This window comes from Chiloscyllium plagiosum, chromosome 2, assembly GCF_004010195.1.
Source record: "Chiloscyllium plagiosum isolate BGI_BamShark_2017 chromosome 2, ASM401019v2, whole genome shotgun sequence".
In the NCBI taxonomy this organism is placed as follows: Eukaryota; Metazoa; Chordata; class Chondrichthyes; order Orectolobiformes; family Hemiscylliidae; genus Chiloscyllium; species Chiloscyllium plagiosum.
Window position 1 is genome coordinate 94,079,284 of NC_057711.1, and position 24,823 is coordinate 94,104,106.

The 24,823-nt window shown below is 42.6% G+C and overlaps 1 protein-coding gene across 5 annotated transcripts in view; it reads left to right on the forward strand.

Annotated features, from left to right (window-relative positions):
- Positions 1-24,823, forward strand: part of zdhhc21 (zinc finger DHHC-type palmitoyltransferase 21) — a 152,326-nt gene that overhangs the window by 111,317 nt on the left and 16,186 nt on the right. For all 5 annotated transcript variants that reach the window (XM_043714371.1, XM_043714363.1, XM_043714352.1 and 2 more), the window contains one exon: positions 23,165-23,303. In XM_043714371.1, coding sequence (XP_043570306.1) covers positions 23,165-23,303 — 139 coding nt within the window. The remainder of the gene's footprint in view (positions 1-23,164; positions 23,304-24,823) is intronic.

Here is a 24,823-nt window from a genome sequence, read left to right on the forward strand (position 1 = left end):
TATGATCATTGAAAAATAAGAGTTTATTTGTAAACCTAAAAGGAAAAGGGGCTAAGGTTACAGATAGTCAGTTCTCTAAAGCTAGTGACAGGCTAATAAGACCATTTACAACTGTGCAAAAAAAAACTTGTAGTAGAACTTTTAAAAAGAAAAAAATTAATAGAGGGACAGAATTGCAAATGAAAGAAAAGGTCTGTTAAACTTGTCTTGGACCTTGGTTAGGCACATTTTAGAACAGCATGAACAGTTCTGGATTTGATATTATAAAGAAGGATGTGACAGGCACTGGAGAAGGCACAAATAAGTTGGCAAAGATAAGCCTTAACTGAGAAGTTTTGCCTATTAATTGCTAGTGAACAGCTTGGGAAGTTTGTTCAAGACAAGGTAGAGTGGAAGGGCCACAAGGTGGTGATCATGATAATTATGAAAAGGATGTGATGCAATTCATAAATGTATTAGAATGGTTTACAGATTTTATAATTCTATAGGGCAGATAATTGGGCGACACGGTGGCTCAGTGGTTAGCACTGCGGCCCCACAACACCAAGATCCCAGGTCGATTCCAGCCTTGGGCGACTGTCTGTGTGGAGTTTGCATGTTCTCCCCGTGTCTGCGTGGGTTTCCTGTGGGTTTCCTTCCACAGTCCAAAGATGTGCAGGTCAGGTGAATTAGCCATGCTAAATTGCCCATAGTGTTAGGTGCATTAGTCAGAGGGAAATGGGTCTGGGTGGGTTTCTCCTCAGAGGGTTGGTGTGGACTTGTTGGGCCGAAGGGCCTGTTTCCACACTGTAGAGAATCTAATTGCTCCAAGTAATTGAAATGAATAGTGTTTCAGCATTACTGAATAAACACATTGGAGAAAAGAGCAAAGGAGGTTCCTAAGAAACATAAACACCAACATACCACTGCTGTACTTTCTCCATAATTCAATATAATAATATGTCTATAAACAATATTTCTTTGTGAAGCAAGGTGGTTTCCAAAGACCATACGTCAGTCTTTTTTGCAGACTTATTGCAGTCTGCAGCACTGAATGTTGTAGATACAGTAACAAGTAACATCTGTTTTACTTTCCATTGTGTTTCAGTTATCTGCAGCTCAAAAAAGATAATTGATACTTATCCAAGTCTATGCAATGGAATCGTACTCGCTCTATAAATAGTTCTCAGATGGATAAATGGCATTTAGTCTGCTGCTGTAGAAAGACATTATTATAATACTGTGTATTACAATTACACTGGTAATTTTGATTAGTGGACATGTTATAACAACAAATTCACTGGAAAAACCATGTAACTACTTTGGTTAGAAGAGCAAGTCAGAGGCTTAGTATCTTGCAGCAACTCCCCACAGCCTGTCCAAAATTTACAAGGCACAAGTCAAGACTGTGATAGAATGCTCTCCAAAAAAAGTGAAAGAACTATGGATGCTGGAAATCAGAAACAAGAAAAAGCAGAAATTGCTGGAAAAACGCAGACAGGCTTGGCAGCATTTGTCGAAAGAAATCAGAGTTAAAGTTTCGGGTCCAGTGACTCCTCTTCAGAACTGAAGGTATTTAAGAAAAGGTTGATATTTATGCAGAATTGGGGTGGGGCAAGGGCAGAGAGTTAATGATAGGTGCAAATAGTGTTCAGAGAGAGAGAAAAACAGTTGGACAGACAAAGAAGTGGTTAAAGATCAGTCTGGGGGAATGAATAGCTGCTCATGGGGGCTTTTAGTAGCTGACAATAGGTTGTGTGTGATAACAGCCATGTGATGACAAGACCTGGTGTGTGGGATTGGGGTAAGAAATAGCCTGAAGCCCTAAAATTGCAACATTAAGTCCAGAATGCTGCACAGTTCGCAAGAGGAAAATGTTCTTCCAGCCTACGCTGAGATTCACTGGAGTATTGCATCAAGCTTGAAACAGAGATATTGGCCAGGGAACACAGTATTAAAGAGGCAGGCAACTGGAAGCTTTAGGTCTTTTTTGCAGAAAGAATTTGGGTGTTCTGCAAAGCGGTCACCCAGTCTGTGCTCCGTTTCCCCGATGTATTGGACACCATATTGTGAGCAGCAAATACAATAGTTTGGGATTAGTGAAGTCCAAGTAAAGAGCCGTTTCACCTGAAAGGTGTGGTTGGGGCCATGGATATTGAATAGGAAGAAAGTAAATGGGCAGATGATTACAATTACAAAGGAATCTGTGTGTAATATTCTCCTCTTCTCCCTTGTCAACTTTCCTTAGGGATTGTTCCTTCTGGGACACCCTGGTCCACTCCTCCTTGACTCCCAGCACATCCCCCACAGCGCCACAGCATCTTCCCCTCGAATTGCACTTCACTCAATCTAGTCTACTCTGCTGCTCACAATGTGGTGTGACGTTTTGTCCATAAAAAAGAATCCAATCTTCCAGTTGCCTGCCGCTTCAACAAACTATTGTGTTCCCTGGTCAGCAGCTCTGTCTCAGGCATGCTGCACTGCCCCAGAAAAGCTCAACTGCACAGCCTTCAACTCTTGGGTGGCTATGTGGAGTTTACACATTCTCTTCATGTCTGCATATGTTTCCTACAGGTGCTGCAGTTTCCTCCCAGTGCTGAAGGATGGGCTGGTTAGGTGGAATGGCCATGCTAAATTACCCATAGTGTCGAGAGGTGTGCAGGCAAGGAGATGCAGGGTTGCAGGGATAAGTGCATCTGGGTGTCATGCACTTTAAAGGGTCAGTATGGACTTGATAATGGCTGAATGGCACACTTCCATTCTGTAGGGATTCTATGATGAATATTAACTTTTTCCTAGTTACCATCAGTTCTAAAGAAGGGTCACTGGACCCAAAACATTGACTCTGATTTCTCGCCACAGATACTGCCAGACTTGCTGAGTTTTTCCAGCAATTTCTGTTTTCAGAACACTTTCCACTTGCCTAGTTGGGTGCATCTCCAACACTCAAGAAGCTTGACACCATCCAGTACAAGCAGCCTGCTTGATTGGCACCACACCCTCACTCTGTCCACCACATCCCTCAAAGTAGCATTGTGTATCATTTACAAGATGCACTGCAGAAATTTACCAAATTGCTATGCCAGCAACTTCCAAACCACAGCCCCCTCCATTTAGAAGGGCAAGGCAGCAGATACATGGGAAGATCGATCCCTTGCAAGTTCCCCTCCAGGCCACTCACCATCCTGACTTAGAAATATCATAGAATTCCTACAGTGTAAAAGCAGGCCATTCAGCCCAATAGGTCCACACCAATCCTCTGAAGAATATTCCACACAATCCCCCCCCCCCCCCCCCCCCCCCCCCCCCCCCCCCCCTACCCAACCCCGCAACCCTGCATTTCAGTGGTTAATTCACCTAGCTTGCACATCCCTGGACACTATGTGGAATTTAGCATGGCCAATCCACCAACCTGCATATCTTTGGACTGTGGGAGGAAACTGGAGCACCCGGAGGAAACCCACGCAGACACAGGAAGAATGTGCAAACTTCACACAGTCTCTTGAGGCTATAATCAAAACTAGCTCTCTAGTGATTTTAGGCTGTCATGCTAACCACTGAGCCACCACGGTGCCCACACATTGCTTTTCCTTCAATATCAACAGGTTTAAATCCTGGAACCTCGTCCTTAAATGGTCTACCTGCAGCCCATGTACTCCTAAAATTCAAGAAGGCAGTTGAACACCACCTTCTCAAAGGCAAACAGGGATGGGTAATAAATGCTGGCCCAGTCAGCAACACCTATGTCTCACAAGTGAATATCAAAAGTAATGAGCTTATGATAAGAAGACCGTAACGTGAGGTATAGGAGCAGAATTTGGCCTTTTGGCTTATCGAGTCTGCTCCACCCTTCGATCATAGCTGATATGTTTCTCAACCTCGTTCTCCAGCCTCCTTTCCATAACCCTTGATCACCTGTTGAACCTTAAATACGCTCAATGGCTTGGCCACCACAGCTCTCTGAAACACCCACAGAAAAACCCCATTGTCTGGCTGAAGAAATTCTTCATCTCAGTTTTATTTTAGATTAGATTCCCTACAGTATGGAAACAGGCCCTTTGGCCCAACAAGTCCACACCGGTTCTCCGATTCTAAAGGGTTCTTCACTCTGAGGATGTGCTACTTGTGGAAACATTTTCTCTACATTCTCTCTATCCTGGCCTTTCACAAAATCTTTCACAGAAAATCACAACCCAGTACAAGTCCTTTGGCCCTCGATGTTGCGCCAACCTGTGGAATCATTCTAAAGCCTATATATCTTAGACTATTCCATTTTCATCCATATGTCTGTCCAATGACCATTTAAATGCCCTTAAAGTTGGCAAGTCTACTACTGTTGCATTTAGGACATTTCATGCCCTTACTACTCTCTGATTAAAGAAACTACTTCTGACATCTGTCCAATATCTATCACCCCTCAATTTAAAGCTATGTCCTCTTGTGTTAGCCATCACTATCCAAGCAAAAAAGCTCTCACTGCCCACCCTAATTAACCCTCTGATTATCTTACATGTCTCAATTAAGTCACTTCTCAACCTTCTTGTCTGTAACTAAAACAGCTTCAAGTCCCTCAGCCTTTCTCCATAAGACCTTCCCTCCGTAATGGCCAATATCCTAGTAAATCTCCTCTGAACCATCTCCCAAGCTTCCACATCCTTCCTATAGTGCAGTGACCAGAACTGTCTGCAATATTCCAAGTGCGGCCACACCAGCATGACCTTGTGGCTCTGAAACTGAATCTCTCTACCAGTAAAAGCTAACACATCATATGCCTTCTTAACAACCCTATCAACCTGGGTAGCAACCTTCAAGGATCTCTATACATGGACACCAAGATCTCTCTGCTCATCTACACTACCAAGAATCTTACCATTAGCCCAGTACTCTGCATTCCTGTTACTGCTTCCAAAGTGAATCACCTCACACTTTTCCACATTAAACTCCATTTGCCACCTCTCAGCCCAGCTCTGCAGCTTACCTATGACCCTCTGTAACTTGCAACATCCTTCAGCACTATCCACAACTCCACTAACCTAAGTGTCATCCGCAAATTTACTAACCCATCGTTCTGCGCCCTCATATTGGTCATTTATAAAAATGACAAACAGCAGTATACCCAAAACAGATCCTTGCGTTAGACCACTAGTAACTGAACTCCAGGATGAACATTTCCCATCAACCACCACCCTCTTTCTTTCAGCTAGCCAATTTCTGATCCAAACTGCTAAATCACCCTCAATCCCATGTTTCCGCATTTTGTGCAATAGCCTTATCAAACGCCTTACTGAAATCCATGTTTACCACATCAACTGCTTTACCCTCATCCCCCTGTCAGTATTTTGTCAGGGTTTTTTTGAGATCCCCTCATCCTTCTAAGCACCCAGTACAGACCCAGAGTTGTCAACCACTCGTCATATGACAAGTCTTTCACTCCCGGGATCATTCTTGTAAACTTCCTCTGGACACCCTCCAAGGCTCGCACATTCTTCTTTTAATATGGGGCTTGAAACTGCACACAATACTCCAAATGTGGTCTGACCAGAGCCCTATGCAGTCTTCGCAGTGCATCTCTGTTCTTGTAATCTAGCCCTCTTGAAATGAATGATAATGTTGCATTTGCCTTCCTAACTTCTAGCAGAGCCTGCATGTTAACCTTAGGACAATTCTGAACTCACAAGTCTGTTTGTCCTTCAGATTTCCACAGCCTTTTCCCATTTAGAAAATAGTCTACTTCTCTATTCTTCCTACCAAAGTGCAAAACATCACAAATTCCTGTGTTGTATTCCACCTACTACTTCTTTGGTCACTCTCCTAGCTTGTCCAAGCCTTTCTGTAGCCTTCCTGCTTCATCATCACTACTTGTTCCTCCACCTATCTATGTGTAATCTGTAAATTTAGCAACAATGCCCTCAGTCGCTTCGTCCAGATTGTTAATGTATAACGTGATTATCTGTGGTCCCAACAACTCCAATAGTTACCAGTGCCACCTGAAAAAGAATCTTATCCTCACTCTCTGCCTCTGCCAGTCAGCCAATTCCATGCCAGTACCTTACCTCTATGGTAATAGGCTCTTATCTTAATTAGCAGCTTCCTGTGCAGCCACATTGTCTGCTGGAAATCCAAATAGATCAATGTCTTCTGACTCTCCTTTGTCTAACTTGCTCATTACCTGCTCAAAAACTTCTGACAGATTTGTTAGGCATGATTCAGGGCTGCACAGTGGCTCAGTGGTTGGCACTGCTGCCTCACAGCACCAGGGACCCAGGTTCAATTCCCAACTCGGATAACTGTCTGCGGAATTTGCACATTCTCCCTGTGTCTGCGTGGATTTCCTCCGGGTGCTTCCAAAGATGTGCAGGTCAGGTGAATTGGCCATGATAAATTACGCATAGTATTAGGTGCATTAGTCAGGCGTAAATGTAGGGGAATGGGTCTGGGTGGTTTGCTCTTCGGCGGGTCGGTGTGGACTTGTTGGGCCGAAGGGCCTGTTTCCACACTGTAGGGAATCTAATCTAATCTAATCTCCCCTTGTTGATGCTGAGTCAGCCCTATTTTACAATGCTCTTCCAGTCTCATTCTGAAAAATGAACTCTAAAATTTTAGCAATGATAAAGGGCAGGCCGAGCAGCCTATAATTTCCTGTCTTCTTCCTCCCTTGCTTCTTTGACATTTTGTGGTCCCTTGGGAACTTCCCTGACTCCAGTGATTCCTAAAAGATGATCACCAATGTCTGCACAAAATCCTCAGCTATCTCCTTCAGAACTCTTGGGTGTAGTTTTTCTGGCTCGGATGATTGATCCATCTTCAGACCTTTCAGCTTCCCCAGCACCTTCTCCTTAATAATGGTCACTACACTCATCTCTATCGCTTGACTTTCTTGAATTTCTCGTAAGCTACTGGTATCTTCCAACATGAAGACTGATGCAAAATACCCATTCAGTTTCTATGTGATTTCTTTGTCCCCATTACTATTCCTCCAGCTTGATTTTCCAGTGGTCAAACGTCCACACTTGCCTCTGTCTTACGTTTTTTTATATCAAACAAAACTCTTGAAATCTTTTATATTCCTAGTTAGCTTAGCCTATTCTTTTTTTTTCCTCCCCCCTTATTGCTTTTTCAGTCATCCTGTGTCAGTTTTTAAAGGCTTCCCAATCCTCTGGTTTCCCATTTATGTTCACCACAATGTATGCTTCTTCTTTTGCTTTTATGCTTGCCTTGACAACCATGGTTGCCTCATCCTCATCTTAATATGCTTCTTCTTCCTTGGGTTGAATTTCCGATGTGCCTTCCAAAGTACCTCCAGGAATTTTGCTGCTCCATTGTCTTCCAATCAACTCTGGCCAACTTCTCCCTTGTGTTTTTGTAGTCACCTTCATTCAAATATATTACTGTTACATCTGATTCCAGCTTCTCCCTCTCAAATTACAGGGTAAATGTTATTATATTGTGGTCACTGCATCCTAAGGTTTCTGGACTTTAAGCTCCCTCATCACCAAATCCAGAATTGTCCTTTCTCTCCTGGCTTTTACCAGAAGCTGCTCCAAAAAAAACCATCTTGTAGACATTCCATGAATTCCTTACCTTGGGATCTGCTACCAACCTGATTTTCCCAGTCCACCAGCATATTGAAGTCCCTATGATTATTATAATAGTGCCCTTCTTACATGATTTTTCTATTTCCTGTTTTATTTTCTTCCCCACACGCTGACTACCGCTAGGAGGCCAGTATGGACATTCCCATCAGGCTCTATTTATCTTTGGATTCCTCAATTCTACCCACACATCCTACACCTGAATATGTCACTTCTTGATTTTAATTTGATTTAATTTCTTATAACAAGACGATCCCAGCCCTTCTACCTGTCCTTTTGATGGGATGCATATCCTTGGATACATAGTTCCCAAACCTCCCAAGCCATGTCTCTGTGATACTCACAACATTATACACTGATTTCAATCAGTGCTACAAGCTCATTAGCCTTGTTTCATATACTAAATGCATTTCAGCACACACCTTCACTCCTCTATTGATTGTCCCCTTTCTCATAGTTGTCCTTTATCTGCTGTGTCTGAAGTTATATTCCTGAGCGTTTCCACACTCTGTCCTATTACTTGTTCTGGAAACTTTAATAATCACTGTTGAACCCTCTGCCCCTTTAACCTTTTCAATGCAATTGACACCACACACTCCAGACTCCCCCACTACCACCAACAGTCTTTAGTTTAAAGCCCTATCCACAGCTCCAGTTATGCAATTTCTCAGGATTCTGATCCCAGCATGATTCAAGTGGAGCCCGTTCCAACAGAACAGGTCCTTCTTTCCTCATTACTGGTGCAAATGTACCATGAATTAAAAGTCATTTCTGTCACACTAATCTTTTGTGGAGATTATTGCCATTATCATCTGCTTTTCAATTTAGGCCCTAGCTGCTCATTCTCCATCAGTGCCTGGATCTTTACCCTCAGGTTTCTCTGCAGCTCAGATGAAATATCCTGAACCCAGGTACTTGGCAAGCAACAGTCTTTTGAAGTCTCAATTCTGGCCATTGAAAACAGTCTCTATTCCCCTTACTGATCTATCCCCGATTCAAGCTACATTTCTCTTTTGTTCCCCCTCTTGAATGGCTCCCTATACCACAATGTTATGGAGGGTTTGCTCATCCTTCCTATACACCCCACTCTCATCCACACAGGGAGCAATAATCCCAAACCCGTTTATGACCTTGAGCTGAGGCTCCTTCAGTACTATCTTTTGGATTGCTCTACTTGCATCACTTGTAATACCCACCTTTCCCTGACCATCTACCAAATTCGAGATAATGCAACTGCCTCTTGAACCAATGTCCAGGTAACTCTACCCCTCCCTAATGTGTCGCAGTGTTTGAAACAAAACTCCAACTCATCAACTGAGTCAGACTTCCTCAAGCAACCAACATTTGCTGCAGATGAACCACAATGGCGTTCATCAGTTCTGACATCATGCCGGTGCAATATATCGCCTGGCCCTGCAGCTCTATTTTATTTACTTTGCTCTTAATTTCATTTTTAACAATTTCCTACTGGTCTTTTAGTTTGTAACCTGAAATTATTTTCCTGTTAACTTCAATCAGAAAATAATTGTCAAATTAGCAGCTGTTACGAACTAATGAACTTACAGTTTTCCTGTGATATACTTTCTTTTGTGCTGGGCCCCAATCCTGGGCCTCAATTTATCCTGTAAAAAATGTTACTAACTATGAACCAACAAGCAAGCAAAAAACACCTCTTCCCCTTTGTACAGAATTCCCATATTGCATCTAAATTCCCCAAACTATGTATTTACTCCAGCTGTGTCTCACTGGGATGTGATTTCTTTTTCCTGATCGTGTGCAAATCCATTATAGACTAAATGGGACAGTTCAAAAGAGAATCAGGTCAATGGATTATTCCAGAGATAACGTTTATGACCTCTACAGGGATTGAATATCCTGTATATGTCATTGTCGGGAAGATGGGAGGAAAGTGAGCTATTAGAAAGCCTACTGGACTTTAGGTTTCTAAGACAGAGGTATTGAATACAATAGTGGAGAAAAATGAATTTGCAGCAGGCATGAGAATAGAGTGAGAGTTGGGGTATAAATGAATGCAGGTTGACAGTGTGGTGCTGGAAAAGCACAGCAAGTCAGGCAGCATCCGAGGAGCAGGAGAAACGATGTTTCAGGCATAAGCTCTTCATCTTGAATAGGCATGTGGACCAGGGGGAGGCATGAGACATAGATGGGAGGGGGGTGGGTTGGGGGAAGGTAGCTGATAATGCGATAGGTAGATAAAGGTGGGGGAGAAGGTGATAGGTCAGAAAGGAGGGTGGAGCGGATAGATGGGCAAGGTGATGGATAGGCCAGAAGGGTGGTGCTGAGTTTGAGACTTGGCACTGGGATAAAGTGGGGGGAGGGGAAATGAGGAAACTGGTGAAATCCACATTGATCCCATGTGGTTGCAGGGTGCTAAATTAGAGATTAGTGTTGGTCAAATGGATTTTTATTCATGAGGTACTGGCTTCAGCATGAGGGAAAGAGGGAACTGTAGTATAAGGATGGTCTTCACCTGAACCATTGCCTTGGTGAATCTGATAACTGAGGCTGTAAAGAAGGCTTTAAATCTAATAGATCAGGATGAGGAGGGCGGGTCCACATGAAAGATGACTTGTAAAATGTTAGAGAGAAAGTACAAGGTAACAATGCACTGTAGCAGTATGAATAATGATATCTAGTGTGTGATGGGAAAACAAAGGACATACAAGCATAAGAGGACAGCAGTAAATAAGGCCAAAGCAGGAAAAAATGTGAAAGCAACAGAAATAAAGTTCTTTATTTGAATGCCCACAGCATTTGTAACAAGATGGATGAATTGATAACACAAATAAAAATAAATGAGTATGATATGATCCAAGCTTGGATTTCAACATTTAAGGGAGACTGACATTTTAGAAAGACAGAAAGAAAGGAAAAGGAGGGTCGCTCAAAGGATGAGATCAGTACAGTAATGAAATTCAACATATATAATAAGTTTCTGTGGAGATAAGAAACATAAAGGAAAGAAGTCACTTGTGAGTGTAGTTTACAGGCAAACATTAGTAGAGAAGAATATCAAGGAATAATGGGAGTCTGACAGAACGGTACTGCAATGATCCTGGGCAATTGTAATCTTTCAGGTTCTCTCACCAGATACATGTAATTGAGTTTGTGAACGCACTTTTCCTGTTTTACCGAACAAAGTTGCACTCATGGATGGGGTTGATAAATGCAGAAAGAAGGAGGTCAGGTAACCTGAAATACCCAAAAATATCCATGAACTTTAATAGCACAATTTCAACTCTTTGAGAGATTGAAGTTACCCAATCAGCGTTTAAAAGCACAGGATGAGCCTGGAAAATTCCATACAATAGGCTGAACTTTCCCAATTTTGGCGAAATATCTTTGAGTAAGATTAATACCATCTTTGTCAATGTTGATGTTCTGCAATCCTCTCTTCAGTCACTAATTAATCATCTCTTTGGCACTTGGCTTGTGGAATTCTTTCTCAGGAGCCAGATCTCCGCAGTGGTCACACTGCTTCTTTAAACACCAGCTGTGCATTAATTCAGAAGTTGCAATCCAGGAACTGGCCTTCACACTATGGTTCCAGATCATCACCCCTAAGGAAATAACCCAGAAAGATTAATGAACTACTCATCCAGCTGACAGAGACCTGAAAGTGCTGACGAATGGGCGGGTAGGGATGAGGTCAGTGCTGTATTCTGCTGACCAGCAAAGGAGGCCAGACCACCAGACCCAGCCAGCCTGAAGTGAAATAGCAGCCTGGCTCAGTGCGATGAACCAGGTGAAACACACTGCCTAATAGTGCAGGAAGAAGGTGTGTAACCTGCAAAGTACCGCCATCATCTCATTGCTAGCTCACATTCACAGTGCTATTCCTCACTCTAACACTCACTATATCGAAGTTCATGGATTACGATACTCAATGTCACCTACATCATGCCCATTTAACACTCTTACCCACTCCATCCTCCCAAACTATTAACCACTTCTGGTCTCTGCAATTTCTGGTCACTCACTGGGGAAAAATCACCAGCTTTCCTGCTACTGGATCACGATGAAATGCTCTTCCATCCACATCCATCAAACTTAGTCCCTCCCTTTGTTTCATTGTGGGAAGAATTGGCCGAGGCCCTGACTGATTTCCCAATACCATGTAACTGACCTACCGGTAACCCCAGGCCAGTAGCACTTGATCTATAGTACTGACTATGGCTCAGTCCCCAAAGACATGAACATCTGGACTGCAATCTAACCAAGCACCTTACTGACTGTGGCTAACCCCCAGACTTATTTTTTTTTACAGAGATTACATTACAGTGTGGAAACAGGCCCTTCGGCCCAACAAGTCCACACCGACCCGCCGAAGCGCAACCCACCCATACCCCTACATTTACCCCTTACCTAACACTGCGGGCAATTTAGCATGGCCAATTCACCTGACCTGCACATCTTTGGACTGTTGGAGGAAACCGGAGCACCCGGAGGAAACCCACGCAGACACAGGGAGAATGTGCAAACTCCACAAAGTCAGTTGCCTGAGGCGGGAGTTGAACCCGGGTCTCTGGCGCTGTGAGGCAGCAGTGCTAACCACTGTGCCACCGTGCCGCCCCCACTGTGCCACTGTGCCGCCCATAAGATAGGTCCCTTGACTCATTGGGGGGCACTTTCTTTTTGATTGTATTCCATGTTGATCACACTAAGGACTGGTCCACTTTAGATATCAGACATGGCCATTTGGTTGAATCACATGCAGTGTTTATGTGTGTGCTTCTAGCTCCTGCTGTGAGATCAATGTGGCACAGTGAGGTACAGTAAAATATCCATGCCCTGAATGCTCAGTACTTTATGACAACTTGCTGCCGCTCTCCCTTGTGCTACAAAAAACAATTAAGCATGGCAGCCTTCAAATCGGTGCAAAGTGAGTTAGTGCTAAGAATTGAAGTTAAATGGCATTAGATACAGCTTATGTAGAGACAAGGGATGAACATGTGTCATGGCACACAAAGTGTCCTGGCAGAAGACCACCAGTCATAAGAATCTCTTCACTCCAGACTGAAGTCTGGAAGGTTCAATATGGTAAAAATTTGGTCCAAGGGAAAGCATGATGATGTGGTCAGGCTGGTGAGTGTTGACGCCCATTCACGTGGTTGAAGGATGGAGGAGGACAGTATCCAGGCACCATCTGGGGAGGTTGTGGTGAAGACAGACCTTCCTGAGGACCTGGAGGAATTTGATCACTGCTCTGACTTCATGTTGAGAATTGACACCCCCTAGTTTCTCAGGGAAGGAGGAAGGGTTTTGGAACTGCGTAGAAATGAAACATATGCAGATAACAATGAGACACAAATACAGTCAATTTTTGTATGACGTGATGGCTGTGTTCTTGTGCAACCACGCATTACAGAAAAAATACACTTTAGAAACAGTGCTTGAAGTGTTGGCGCTGTAATCGCATTACAGCCAGCACACGTTTAAAAAGTTTATGCTGTAGAAACAGTGTCACCAGCAAATTCGCGTAGATTAGATTAGATTAGATTACAGTGTGGAAACAGGCCCTTCGGCCCAACAAGTCCACACCGACACACAACCCACCCATACCCCTACATTTACCCTTTACCTAACACTACGGACAATTTATCATGGCCAATTCACCTAACCTGCACATCTTTGGACTGTGGGAGGAAACCGGAGCACCCGGAGGAAACCCACGCCGACACGGGGAGAACGTGCAAACTCTACACAGTCAGTCGCCTGAGGCGGGAATTGAACCCGGGTCTCTGGCGCTGTGAGGCAGCAGTGCTAACCACTGTGCCACCGTGCCGCCCACAATGCGTAGTATTTATAAATGATGTGGATGAGGAGATTGAGGGGTGGATTAGTAAATTTACAGATGACACACAGGATGTAACATGCGTTGTAACAGGATGACCTAGAACATAGAAAAGTATAGCAGAGAACAGGCCCTTTGGCCTATGATGTTGTGCCGAGGTTAATCCTAATGTGAAATATAGTAACTTAACCTACACATCCCTCAACTCACTGCTATCCATATGCATGTCCAGCAGTCACTTAAATGTCCCCAATGACTCTGCTTCCACCACCACAGCTGGCAACGCATTTCATGCATTCATAACTCTCTGCATAAAGAACCTACCTCTGACATCTCCTTTATACCTTCCTCCTAATATCCTCAAACTATGATTCCTCGTACCAGTCAATCCTGCCCTGGGGAAAAGTCTCTGGCTATTGACTCTATCTATTCCACTCATTATCTTGTATACCTTGATCAGGTCTACTCTCTTCCTCCTTCTCTCCAGAGAGAAATGTCCAAGCATATTAAACCCTTTTTCATAAGGCAAGCCCTCCAGTCCAGGCAGCATCCTGGTAAACCTTCTTTGCACCCTCTCCATAGGTATAGTTCTGGTCGCCCCACTATTGGTATCTTTCCTATAGTAGGGTGACCAGAACTGGACACAATATTCCAAGTGTAGTCTCACCAGGGACTTGTAGAGCTGTAGCAAAACCTCGCAGCTCTTAAATTCGAACCCCCTGTTAATTAAAGTCAAAACACCATAAGCTTTCTTAACAACCCTATCCACTTGGGTGGCAACTTTGAGGGATCTATGTACTTGCACACCCAGATCCCTCTGTTCCTCCACACTGCCAAGAATCCTGTCTTTAATCCTATATTCAACATTCGAGTTCGACCTTCCAAAATGCATCTCTTCACATTTATCCAGGTTGAACTCCATCTGCCATTTCTCAGCCCAGCTCTGTATCCTGTCTATGTCATGCTACAGCCTGCAGTAGCCCTCTATTCTATCGACGACACCTCCAACCTTTGTGTCATCTGTAGATTTACTAATCCACCCCTCAATCTCCTCATCCACATCATTTATAAATACTACAAAGAGCAGAGGCCCAAGTACAGAGCTCTGCGGGACCTCACTCAACACTGACCTCCAGGCAGAATACTTTCCATCTACAACCACTCTTTGCCTTCTGTCAGCCAGCCAATTCTGAACCCAGACTGCCAAATATCCATGTATCCCATACTTCCTGACTTTATGAATGAGCCTACCATGGGGAACCTTATCAAATGCCTTGCTGAAGTCCATATACACCACATCCACTGCTCGACCTTCATCGACCTGTCTTGTCACCTCCTCAAAGAACTCAATAAGGTTTGTGAGGCATGACCTGCCCCTCACAAAGCCATGCTGACTGCCTTTAATTACACTATGCTTTGCCAAATAGTCATAAATCCTATCCCTCAGAATTCTTTCCAAAACTTTGCTGACCACAGACGTAAGACTGACTGGTGTGTAATTGCCAGGGATTTCCCTATTACCCTTCTTGAAAAGAGGAACAACATTCGCCTCCTTCCAATCCTCCGGTACGACCCCCATGGAGAGTGAGGAGGCAAATATTCTCGCCAGCGTCTTAGCAACCTCCTTTCTCGTTGCCCGGAGCAGCCTAGGATAAATCTAGTCTGGCCCTGGGGACTTAATGTTTTCCAAAATTTCCAGCAGATCAATTTCTCAATCTTGATCTGGTCAAGACTATATTCCAGCTCCTCAAAGTTTTCATTGACAACAAGTTCCCTTTCCTTGGTGAAAACCGAAGCAAAAAAATCATTTAGGGCTTTCCCTATCTGCTCAGACTCCACGCACAAGTTCCCTCCGCTATTCCTGATCAGCCCTACCTTCTCCCTACCTTATTCCTCACGTTTGAGTAAAATGCCTTTGGGTTCCCCCTAATCCTTCTTGCCATTCTTTTTCATGCCCCCTCCTGGCTCTCCTCAGTCCATTTCTGAGCTCCTTTCTAGCAAGCCTATAATATTCTAAAGCTATGCTAGATCCTTGCTTCCACCACCTTGCGTAAGCTGCCTCCTTCCTTTTGATGAGACGTCCCTCTGTTCTTGTCATCCAAGGTTCCTTAATCTTACACCTTCTTACCTGTCTCAAAGGAACAAATTTGTGCATCACTCGCAACAACTGCTCCTTAAATAGTCTCCACATATCTGCTGTGCCCTTTCTGTGGAACAGTTGCTCCCAATCTGTACTTCCCAACTCCCAACTTCCCAACTCCTGTCTTTATAATTTCCTTTTCCCCAATTAAATATCTACCTTTGGTAACTGCTCCGTCCACTCTCCAAGACTGTGCTAAATGTGAGGCAGTTGTGATCACTGTCACCAAAATGCTCTCCCACTGTGAGACCTGACACCTGTCCTGGCTTGTTGCCGAGCACCAAATCCAAAATGGCCTCTCCCCTCGTCAGTCTAAGGAAACTCTCCTGAACACACCTGATAAAAACGGCTCCATCCAAACCATCTGTACTTAGGAGGTTCCAGTCAATATTGGGAAAATTGAAATCACACATAACAACAACCCTTCTACTTCTGCATTTTTCCAGAATCTGCCTGCCTATGAGTTCTTCAATCTCTCTACTGCTATTAGGTGGTCTGTAGAAAAACCTCAATGTGGTGACTGTTCCCTTGCTGTTCCTAACCTCCACCCATGCTGACTCAGTATCAATTCTTCAAATGTTGACATGAGAGCAAGATGATGTATTGAACTGGCAAGGAGTTAGAAGGTCAGAATCATTCTTATGGACAGGGCAGAGGTGTTCTGCAGAACAGTCATCCAGTCTGTATTTCGTCTCACCAATGTAAGACGTACAAAAGAAATGTTGAATAAAAACTGAAAGAACTGCAGATGCTGTAAATCAGAAACAAAAATAGAAATTGCCTGAAAAGCTCAGCAGGTCTGGCAGAATCTGTAGAGAGAAGACAGAGTTAACGTTTCAGGTCAAGTTACCCTTCCTCAGAACAATGAAAGCATGAGTGTGGAAGCCTACACATCAGTGCAAAGGGAGTTAATGCTAAGCATCAAAATAAAGAGGAAGTTTCATGAAATGAACATCAGTTCTGGGGAAGGGTAACTCAACCCGAAACGTTAACTCTGATTCTTCTCCATAGATGCTGCCAGACCTGCTGAGCTTTCCAGTAATTTCTATTTTTGTTTCAAAACAGATGTTGTTTCACCTGGAATGAGTGTTTGGGGCTTTGGATAGTCTGAATGGAGAAGGTGAATGGGCAAGTTTTACACCTACTACAATTTCAATGAAAGAAGACATAGGAGAATGAGAAAATGTTAGTCTTATTAGTGAGATCCTGAATTCATCGTTTAACCCTTAAGGGGAAAATTGGAATTGTTTTCTTGATGTTGAGGTTCTGAACTTTTCATTTTTGCTGTATTTTCCCACATTACTTACCATTGTCTATGCCATTCAAAGCAGTGCAAAATTCCATCCATCATATTAAACTTAAATAAAGACAATTACAAGGACATAAAAACCAAGTTGGCTAAAGTAAACTGGGAAAATAGGTTAACAGGTACTTTATTGTTGGAACTTTATTGTTGTTCTGGGAAGGAGGGGAAAGGGATGAGAGGTGCAGGAATTGTCTTGGGCATTGATGAGGGTCCTCAATCATAGCATGGGGGAATCCTTGGTTAAGGAAAAAGGAGTTCATGTCAGAGGCATGAATATGAAATGTGACATCATCAGAATAGATGCGACGTAGAGAGAGAAATGGGGAGAATAGAATGGATTTCCTTATAGGAGGCAGGGTGTAAGGAAGTGCAGTTAGTCTTGTGAAACTGAAATAAAAACAATCAAAAGGATATAAAGACAGAGTTGGCTAAAATAAACTGAGAAAATTGGTTAACAGGTAAGATGGTTGCTTGTTTGTTTGTTTGTCTTTCTAGCTGAAGATATAGTTGTTCATCGTCTGGGAGAATCTGGTAGGGTTCAGGTGGACATGTAGGTGACTGTTAAGATCGCTCTGTACCAAGAAGGTTCTATTCCAAATAAAGCAGGATACAACAGATGATTAAGTTTTGGACAGTTGCTGATGCGTGATTTCTTGTCTTTGCTTCTTAAAAGTGGTCACTGCTTATTATTTGGTTGCATCAGATTCAGTACTCCTGGTGAGAATATCCAGGACTCAGTCGATGGACTCGGTCTCCTCAGTGAAATTTTAGCTTTTGTAATACTTTCTTTATAGTTGTGAGAATGCCAGACTCCAGCTGTCACCCAGAATTGAGTAATCAAATCAGGCATTCTGGTTAAGTGATTGGGTTAAAATTTGGCAGATGGAATATAGTGTAGATATGAAATTATCCATTTTGGTAGGCAGAGTAAGAAAGCAGAGCATTATTTACATATCTGCAGAATCCAACAATACCCAGGAATCTGGATGTTATCACACTTACTAAGATTTGGTCATTTCTAGGACATAGGACAGCAAGTTTCCACCTTACATGAATTCAAATACAGAATGTTTGTTGCTGACAGAACAAGTAATTTGGAAGGCATTGGAACATCAGCCTTTATTTCAAAGGGGTTAGAATATAAAAGTTGGAAAATCTTGTGACAACTGCACAGAATATTGGTGTGATCCTACATGGAGTAGTGTGTAAAATGTTGGTCTCCCTACACAAGGAGGATTATACTTTCATTGGATTCATTTTAGAGAAATTAATCTTGGCTTCTCCGTGGGATAAAAATCTTAAGGAAAAGTTGAGCAGTTTAGCCCTATACTCAATGGAATTTTGGAGAAATGTTATTGAAGCATGAACTGCTGAGAGGTCTTGATAGCTGGATGTTGGGAGGATGCTTCTTCATATGGGGGATCTAGAACTATCAGGCACTGTTTAAAAATTAAGAGTTCCTCACCTGAGATGAAGATGAGTTTTTTTTTCTCTCAGATGATTTGTTAGTCATTGGAATTCTGTTCCTTCATCGACAGTAGAGGCTGGGTCACTGAATAAGGTCAAGGTTGAGTTTTGACAGCAAGGGAGTTAGAGGTTATAATGTCAGGCAGGAAAGTGGGGCTAAGGCCACAACTGTGGTTTGTTGAATAGCACAGCTGGTCTGGGCTTATGCCCGAAACGTCGATTCTCCTGTTCCTTGGATGCTGCCTGACCTGCTGCGCTTTTCCAGCAACATATTTTCAGCTCTAATAGACTGAATGCCTTATTCAAGCTTCTATTTCTGTTGATTATCAGACATTATGGTGAATGTTTAAAATTCTCAGGCATAGTCAAATTCAGAGCATTACATCATCCAATTTTGGTTACCACACTTAGAACATTAAATATAGAATAATACAGTGCAGAACAGGCCCTTCAGTCCTCAATATTACGCCAACCTGTGAACTATTCTCAGCTTGAGTAAATCTCCTTTGCCTCGTTGCATTTATCCTCATAACCTTCTGAAAGTTACACTAAAGTCGGTGGAGTAGTGGACAGTTAGGAAGAATGTTACAGGTTGCAGGATGACAACTGCACTATCCCAAAGTCTCCCTAATGTGGCTGAGTTGACTACATTAGCAGGTAGGACATTCCACGCCCTTACCACTTTTTGCATAAGGAATCTGCCTCTGACATCTGTCTTAAATCTATCACCCCTCAATTTGTAGTTATGCCTCCTCGTACACTCTGCCATCATCATCCTAGGAAAAAGACTTTCATTGTCTACCCTATCTAATCCTCTAATTATCTTGTATGTCTCTATCAAATCCCCCCTTAGCTTGCTTCTTTCAAATGAGAACATACCCAAGTCTCTCAGCCTTTCCTCATAAGACCTTCCCTCCAGACCAGGCAACATCCTGGTAAATCTCCTCTGCACCTTTTCCAATGCTTCCACATCCTTCCCAAAATATGGGGACCAGAACTGTACACAATATTCCAAGTGTGGCCGCACCAGCATTTTGTATAGTTGCAGCATGATATTGCAGCTCCGGAACTCAATCCCTCTACGAATGAAACCTAACACACCATATGCCTTCTTAACAGCACTATCCACCTGGATGGCAACTTTCAGGGATCTATGTACATGGACTTCAAGATCCCTCTGCACATCCACACTACCAAGAATCTTTTCATTGACCCAGTACTCTGCCTTCCTGTTATTCTTCCCAAAGTGCATCACATCACATTTAGCTGCATGAAACTCCATTTGCCACCTCTCAGCCCAATTCTGCAGTTTATCCAAGTCCTCCTGCAACCTGTAACATTCTTCCAAACTGTCCACCACTCCACCGACTTTAGTGTCACTTTCAGAAGGGTTGTGAGGATGATTGCAAGGAGGCAAAGGAGATTTACTCGATTGATACTATCGATGAGGGACTTGAGCTACAAGGTTCAGCAGGAGAAGTGGGAGTTGGTATCCTTTGAGTGAACTAAATTGAAGAAAAATCTGATCAAGATGTACAAGATTATGACAGGCATTGATAAAGTAGATAAAAACATTGCTATAGTAAAACAAAAAATTGCAGATGCTGAAAATCTGAAGCAAACCCAGAATTTGTTGGAAAAACTTCAGTTCTGAAGCAGAATCACTGGACTGAGTGTTAATTCTGCTTTCTGTCCACAGATGTTGCGAGACCAACTGAGTTTCTCCACAAATTTCTGTCTTTATAAAAAAAACAGTTTGAAAACTTTGGACAAGAGATTTGAGGGGCTGTAGGGATGTTTCCCTGCAGCAACAAATAATGACTTGGAACACATTGCCCACAGGAGGTCATCAGTGTGGAAATGATGAATTATTTTGAAACAGATGAGCACATGAAAAGCAATAGATTCCCAGGGCTAAGAGTGGAGCAGTGGAACAGTCCAGATTGCTCTACACAGAGACCTGGCATCAAACTAAAGGGCAGAATGAAATTCTTCTGTACTGTTGTCATTCTAAGACTTTGAAGAAACGACAGTGAAACCTTTAGCAGCAGACAAAGATTTAGTGAGAGGTTCTCATGGTGAAAGAGCAGATTAGTAAAACGCTTCTACCCCCTAGTGATCAAAAGCAACATACATGTTGACATTAATTGAAAACTTAACCACTCCGAATATTTTTAGTGTCACAAAGACAGGAATTGATAGCTCAAGCAGGTAGACTGTCAGTGTCTGAAAATATAAAAACTAGGATTCAATGCTTCAAATATAGCATCCCTGTCAGTACCTAATTATCTGTTTCTCTTTGTAAAGACAGTTTCCAGCATTTTCCACTTTTGTTATACTTACAATAGTCGCAGTTTTCCTTCTGTCTGCACAAAATGATACTAATGACCTGAGTGAATACAGCATTGTCATATTAAATCTGTTCAAACAGGAAAAAAAGTCACTTCTTTCTTCAGTTGGAATAATTAACTTAAAATTACTGATGGTCAGGCAGCATCCAGGGAACAGGAGAATCGACGTTTCGGGCATAAGCCCTTATGCCCGAAACGTCGATTCTCCTGTTCCCTGGATGCTGCCTGACCTGCTGCGCTTTTCCAGCAACACATTTCCAGCTCTGATCTCCAGCATCTGCAGACCTCACTTTCTCCTTAAAATTACTGATCCGTAGAAAGCTGTGAGTCAACTAAAAACACCAAGCAAAGTATTCATTTAAATCAATTTCATCCAGTGATTTCAATTTTTGAAAAATTAACAATTACTTTTCTTTAATTTGACCGAACTACACCTCATAAATAACGTTTTAAAAACTTCACAGATATCACGGACCCTCAAAAAAGATTTGTATTTGATATTCCACAGTCCTGTTCATTGTTTTGTTGCTAATTCTTAACATGCCTGTAGTTCTGAGGCAGTTCTCAGGAAGGGTTACTGGACCCAAAACGTTAACTCTGATTTCTCTCCACACGTGCTGCCAGACCTGCTGAGCTTTTCCAGCAATTTCTGTTTTTGTTTTTGATCTCTGTATCTTACATTCGAGCTAGACTTTGGATATGTGCTACCTGTGTGTGTCGTACCTTCACAGGATGAATTTCTTTCTTTTTCCATTCCACATTTTCTTTGCTGTATATGTATTTCTCACTGTTTTGACACTTTCTTTGAAAGCAGATATGATTGCCCACTGCATATTTCATTCTTGTTACCATTGGAGCATGTCTGACATGTAGTTGGATGAATTATTATAAGGAGTTGATGTGGGGAATTATGAGGTTTGACTCTCCAGTAAATTTAATATAATAATTTGAGGGAGTGACTGAGGAAATATGATGAATAATAAAGATGGAAAATGTTATAAGGTTTGGCTCTGGGGGAGTTCTTACATCCCAGTATTGACCAAGAGGTACGAAAAGATCAGCCAAGGCTCAAAATAGATGAAAATCCAGGGTCCTTTCCTACCTGATGCTAAGCAGGTGCTTAGTCCCCCTCGGTCTTCCGAGTGCCAGTGGCCTGGGTTGTTTCTCCCTTAGCTAGCTACAAGGCTTTTGCAGTGAGATGCTCCCTGGATAATGCTCCCACGGTTTATAACCCAGACAGTAAATGACCAAGACTTCGTGTGAGCTGAAAAACACGAAGAAGCTTTACCCTTTACACTGTAAGTATTTGGGCAAAGAAACAAGTGCTCTGGTTTCCTCCCACAGTCCAAACATGTGCAGGTTAGGTGAATTGGCCATGCTAAATTAGCTGTAGTGTAAGATGAAGGGGTAAATTTAAGGGACTGGGTCAGGGTGGGTCGCGCTTCGGCGGGTCGGTGTGGACTTGTTGGGCAGAAGGGCCTGTTCCCACACTGTAAGTATCTAATCTAATCTAATCTAAAACTCGGTAAAGAAACAGTGAAGCAGTAAAGAACTTTAATCTACCTTACCCGCACAAGGTATACCTTGTATATACTTGGGTGTGTGAACCCACATGCTGTCTATTTTGGCTAATGAGATTGTACCTGTGAGTGTAACTTTAATGGCCAGGGTTTAATGAGTATTAATAACAAGCTAAAGAATGCAAAGCAAATTCCCATGATGATTGATGGAAATCCCGAACTGTCTGAAAGGTTGCAAGTACTTAGCAGCAAAACTTGAAACCCCAGTTGGTAAAGAGAATCTTTGACTCCTCAGCAATGCAGTACTCCCTTAAAAGCTCCAGGCGGGCCTGGAAAATTGTGTCCAGTATCTCCTAAGCTTAAAGCACTCCAAATATGTTGCATTATGGTGGCAACAAAGATTGAATATTCCAGGATTAGAATGGAACTTTGAATGATGCTTGAAGGATGAAGACATCACCTGAAATCTGGCCAACACATGTCCAGAATGAATGCAGATTTATTAAGAAAGCGTTCCCAATTCTGGGAAAGGATCACTGGACCCAAAATATTAACTCTGACTTCTCTTCACAAATGCTGCCAGACCTGCTGAGCTTTTCCAGCAAAACCTGTTTTGTTGCAGAATTGTTGATGCTGCTGCTTCAAACCATCTTTGAAATAAGAGATAAGCTTTTATACCGATCCCATGAATAACCTTACATTTAAGCACGTTGCAGTCTGCCATTATTTGCTTTGTATTTTCTTATTGCCTTTATACGTGAAGGTTATGGATCAACAAATACATGTGGTGACTAGTTAAAAAGCATTAATTGTAAGAAATTGTAGCTTAATTTGAGGAAAACATTGTCTGGAAACTCTATCATATTGCCTAATGATGTTTGGTTCAAATTAACCTTTTTAAGTTTACTGGACTTACTCATAAATGTAAAAAAACTACATTGTTTAGCTACCACCTCTCTACCTCAAACATATATACAAAACCATTTCTTCACAGGATAAACAATTGTGTTGGAGAGGACAATCACTGGCTCTTCCTCCAGCTATGTTTCTACACAGAATTGCTAAGTTTTTTGACACTTCTCTTCAATTTCTGCCAATATTACTACCTTGAACCTCTAACAAAAGTAAAAGAGGTAAGAAAATTGCTTCAATATTTCCTCTTGTGCTGATGTTAAATTTCAATTCTGTTGTGTTCCTCCCGAAAGCGCTTATGGCAATACCGTGAGTTACATGCTTGAACAGGACACATGGCCACAAATCAATTCCATGCTGGACACTTTTGTAAATGCTTTAACTTATTTGTGGTTTTTATAGACAGCTATTATTTTCTATACCAACAGAGGCCAAGAGGGTGGACTGGGAACCAATTCTCAGGAAGCCTGCCTGGGATGATTCTCTCTCTGTTTTTCCTTCCTGTTAAATGACACATCTTGCAGTCACTTCTCTGGCTTTAGTAAATGGCCTTACAACAATTCACAAATACTCAGTTAGTTGACAGACAGTGCAGGCACACACAATGTTATACATTCTGTACCCATTTCTAGAATGGGCGGCACAGTGGCTCAGTGGCCCTTCCTCACATCAGCAGGGACCCAGGCTCCATTCCACTCTTGGACGGCTGTCTGTGTGGAGTTTGCGCATTCTTCCTGTGTCCGTGTGGGTTTCCTCCTGGTGTTCCGGTTTCTTGTGCAGGCTCGGTGGATTGGCCATGATGTAGTGTCCAGGGATGGTAAACTCGGTGATTAGACATGGGAATTACAGGAATAGGATGAGTCTGTGTGGAATGCTCTTTGGAGTGTTGGTGTAGACTTGATGGACCAAATGGTCTGCTTCCACATTATTGTGATTCTGTGAATGCATGCATTGGGAATTGTTGGCTGATAATCAACTGTGAAGCTTGCAACTTGGTGACCTTGTCAAAATGTTTCAGATTTGTTGGAATAGCAAACTGGGGAAATGTCAACTTATCTGCACTAGTTTTGCTCCCAGATTCCCACATAATCTGAAATGAATTGATCCCTTGGTTCACCAGCGATCGTGTGGTTAGGGTTGGAGTCTGCACTGCCTGAAAATATGATGGCAACAGAGTCATTCAAGGCTTTCAAAAATTTGAATAATAATCTACATCGGAAACGTTTGCAAGATTATGGGAAAAAGTTGGGAGCGCCAACATAAACAAAAAGAAATAAGTGTTCAGTTCTCTGTTGTAACCATTCTATAGTTCTCAATTTTTCAGACAATACAACATCCATGCCCATATCTGGACAAAGAGGCTTGTGCTGATAAGTTTCAACTGATAAGTGCCAGCTGGTGACTGTCATCGACTAAGGAGATTCTAACAATTGTCCTTTGTTATTTTTTAGATTAGATTAGATTACTTACAGTGTGGAAACAGGCGCTTCGGCCCAACAAGTCCACACCGACGCTCCGAAGAGCAACCCACCCAGACCCATTCCCCTACATTTACCCCTTCACCTAACACTATGGACAATTTAGCATGGCCAATTCACCTAACCTGCACATTTTTGGACTGTGGAAGGAAACCGGAGCACCCGGAGGAAGCCCACACAGACAAGGGGAGAATGTGCAAACTCCACACAGACAGTTGCTTGAGGCGGGAATTTTGTGGCACTATGATCATTAGTTTCCCCAC